Here is a 3,872-nt window from a genome sequence, read left to right on the forward strand (position 1 = left end):
TTGGGCTTTTTCGCGCGTCTGCCTGGCCTGCTTCACTTCATCCTGCTGCCTCTGAGCTGCTTCCCGCGTCTGCCTGGCCTGCTTCACTTCATCCTGCTGCCTCTGAGCTGCTTCCCGCGTCTGCCTGGCCTGCTTGACTTCAGCCTGCTGCCTCTGAGTTGCTTCTCGTTCTCTTCGGATTCTCTTCACCTCTGGCTCACCTCGATTTACCTTCTCTCGTAATTGCCGCTGCTCTTTGACTCCTGGTTTGCTGAGCCACTTGTTCTGGTATAGTTGCCTTTTCTGAGTGTGTTTTGCAGCTTGCTGCTGGAGGTACTGGTCAAGTGGTGGAGTGCAGAGCTGAACTTGTTGCTGAGTGATGTGCACTGAGCAAGGGACGACCTCAAACTTGTCAGTTGAAGTCAGTTGGAGGGAAATTGACAGCTGATAAATGTGGTTTGGCACCTGGTCTACACTGGGTAATGTTACTAATACAGATGTGCCATCTGCTGTCCCCATACCGTAAACATCCCTGGAATGTGAGTCGAAAACAAAACATCCTTGTGGTGGCCCTAAGTTCATCAGCATACAGGTGTAACTGTGGGCGTCAGACCCCACAAGCAAGAAGTTGTGTTGGGACACCCTCTGTGCTGCAATGATGGCATCAGCAAGTGTATAGAAGGGAGCTTCTGTGCTATTCCTTCCCAAGGTTCCGCAGTAGGCATTGTGGTATGTCAGTTCATACTGGACACCATGGTGGGACACTGACTGTGGCAACTCATTGATCATCATGAAATGCCTCTGACGACGACACGAGGAGTAAAGCTGGTCACCCTCCAGCAGTATGCTGTCGAGGTGAGCAGTAGTCCAACGGGCTAGTGAGGTGTTCTGTGCTGTCATGAGGGCAATCAATGACATGCATGTACACTGAGTGCCACGGTTCTGTGAAGGTAGTAATGGACTACCCTGATGAAATGACCCTTGCACAGTTGACACAGCCGTTGTTCTGGTCTGCTGCATGAGCTGTCTGTGGAGAGCACGTCGCTTCTCTGGGCTCTGCTTCTTGGTGGGCCCCATGATCTGATAAATAACACATGAGTAATAAAGGTTTTTGAACGAAGCAGAGAAAATGAGACCTGTATGCCCGCAGTATATGTGTGATAGCAGTAATTGGTGTCTGTCGAGTATAAACACTGTAATGATATTAAAAAGGAAATGATAATAAACAGCAAACGATAATAAAAAGCCAATGCTTAACGGCAATAAATTTGATAAATTTTGTAGCTTGAGATGTGCAGTGCAAGCAAAGAAATCACTGTAAACTGACAGAATAGTGCATTTTTGCTCATGCTTGGTAGATATGACTCAATGCTGAAACATATTAACAGTAGAACTATGGGAAAACTGTTTTGTAAAGAAATCGAATGTGAATTGCGACAATTGAGATTATATATGTCGTGAGCACATTATATGGAATTGCTGCAAATAATTATAAATGAGAAAGGTCCACTAGATGAATTGGGAAATTATGAATAAAATGTTCAGTACAATCAGGCTGTTATGAGTATGATGTTATGAGTGACTTAGTTATCAGTTTCTCGAGTGTTTTACTGGAAGCATTGTAATGTTCCCATATGTGCATAACTGTAGCTGGAACATTGTAATACATACTGCATACATACATAATGAATACATACTAATAGTTATACATATATAATACTAATACATATTACTACAAACATACATGGTAAAACATACTATCCACGCTAAAACATGGTATCAATTGTTATAATTGGTTACAAACAATAGTAAATCATGAATAAGAAATGGTGGAAAAGCAGATTGATTTTTGGGTTTTTGGTGACTGTTAGTTATCATTTTCTGGAGTGTTTTGACTGTCTTGAACGCTGCTGCCCTGTGAAGCTTGAATGTTGCTGTGCTGTGAAGCTTCAATGCTGCTGGTCTGTGAATCCTGTTCATAATCGAAATCATCGGTGAGTATGCTGGTGAGATGAGTAACTTTTTTCTGAAGTTCCAGATTTTGCGTCTGCATTGTCTTCATCTTACATGTTAAGTCACTGTTCTGTCTATGTAGATAGGCATTGTATGTCTCTCTGTCTTTCACAGTTTGTGCCAGGCTGTTGGACATTTGCTCAAGCTGTGAAAGCAGCCAGAGGGATTTTTGCATAGCTGCTTTGGTCTGCTGAAGATGCCTCTGAAGAGCTTTTGTACTCTGCTGAGTTTCTCCAGTCGAGATTGAATATAGGGCTGCTCTAAGACTGGTGTCGGCGTTGGCGTGATATTCTTGGAGTGTGACCCTGAGATCATCAATGGTCGTTTTCCTTCTCTTTAACGGACTGGGTCCGGGACTCGAGCCAGGACTTGGGGAGCAATTTGGGTCTACATCTGGGCTGGGCTTTGACCCCTGCGAAGATGATGGTGAATCCATGTTCGCTTTGAAAGTTGAACTCACTGAATTCTGAAAATGTATCATACAGCTAAGCAAACTTGTATGTATACTATTAAAGTGAGACATTTTGGCTTAAAAGTCCGGAGGGGGTGAATGGCTGGGCGTAGACATAAGTGTAAATTGCAATGTATGGTGGAGTTATCCCAGTGGTGACATATGCATCTAAACAGAGGAATTCCTTTTCCAGGCATCCCTCCTTTCCCTTATATAGAGCTGGTTTCCCCTGCACCCTCCTTTCCTTCATCTATGGCTGTTTCTGCCTCCATCCCTCCCCCTGATCTATGGCTGTTTGCTCCTCCATTTCCCCCTGATGTAAGTCTGTTTCTCCCTCCATCCCTCACGGGGTCAGCCCTATAGACCGAAGGTCCGATAGACCAAATATTAAAAAGGGACCTATAGACCGAAGGTCCGATAGACCAAAGATTTCATAAATCAGAGTAAAATACTTTACTTAAAGGCATAATAGGCCATTGATTATACAAAGTTGACGAATGCTACATTAACTGGCACCTTCTGCAGTTAATAAGTACATTACCTTATAGTCAAACGCGTATTAGTTTGTCCAATATCACTGCTAATTACTAAGAAATGTCTAATTGAAATCCGTAAATCTGGTAATCTGGCGCCAACGCTAAATTGGTTGCCAAGCAAAATAGCCTCGAATTCGGTTAGACAACGTCACATGTTGCTACGGGTGTTTAGCAGAGAATTGTTTGTCCCGGGATGCTTATATACGACTAATGAGCTAGTAGAATGTATCTCTGGGTGTATTCTCGGTATTGAGGCACAAGTAAATAACCGTGGGTGCTAATGAACGGGTACCCACATGTCTTCAATTTCAGACACAGGTGTATTCGTTTGACCAATATACGTAAATACGCGTAGTGCCGTCTGCTTTCCATGTTTAGTCTGTGGCCGTGGTTAGTCCGCGATCCTCCCATAGCGTTGGCCCCAACACAGCCTACTTCATTATCACGAGCGTCCGTGATTCGTACGTGGATTCCACGTTCATTACAATACTGTTCGTTACGGTACTGGGGCGCGTTTCACAAAGCTACGTTAAAGTTCTCCGCTAAGTTCTCCGTTCGCTTTTTAGCGAACGGAGGCATAACAGAGAACTTAGCGAACGGACAACTCCTGTTTCACGAACGCTCCGCTATGCCTCCGCTAAATAGCGGAGGACAGCAGGCAGTCAGCTGGCAGATAACTACAAACATGTGTTGCAGTCGCTAGGTTACGTTCTATCATATACATAAGCAACAGCGCTGTGACAGAGATGAGATAACTCTAGAACTAAAGCTATTGCAGAGAGTCAGTGTGTGCGTGTGCGTGTGAGTGTGTGTGTGTGTGTGTGCGTGCGCGCGCATGTGTGTGTGTGTCTATATATGTGTGTGTGTGTGTGTGTGTGTGTGTGTGTGTGTGT

The 3,872-nt window shown here is 44.3% G+C and overlaps 1 protein-coding gene across 1 annotated transcript in view; it reads right to left on the bottom strand.

Moving 5' to 3' along the window:
- Positions 1-1,073, bottom strand: part of LOC106818239 — a 4,396-nt gene extending 3,323 nt beyond the window's left edge. The window contains exon 1 of the mRNA XM_014822961.1: positions 28-1,073. Within this exon, the coding sequence (XP_014678447.1) occupies positions 28-1,056 (1,029 nt within the window). The 5' untranslated portion in view covers positions 1,057-1,073. The remainder of the gene's footprint in view (positions 1-27) is intronic.
- Positions 1,074-3,872: the final 2,799 nt, after the last annotated feature.

Source organism: Priapulus caudatus, unplaced genomic scaffold (genome assembly GCF_000485595.1).
Source record: "Priapulus caudatus unplaced genomic scaffold, Priapulus_caudatus-5.0.1 Scaffold2107, whole genome shotgun sequence".
Lineage (NCBI taxonomy): Eukaryota > Metazoa > Priapulida > Priapulimorpha > Priapulimorphida > Priapulidae > Priapulus > Priapulus caudatus.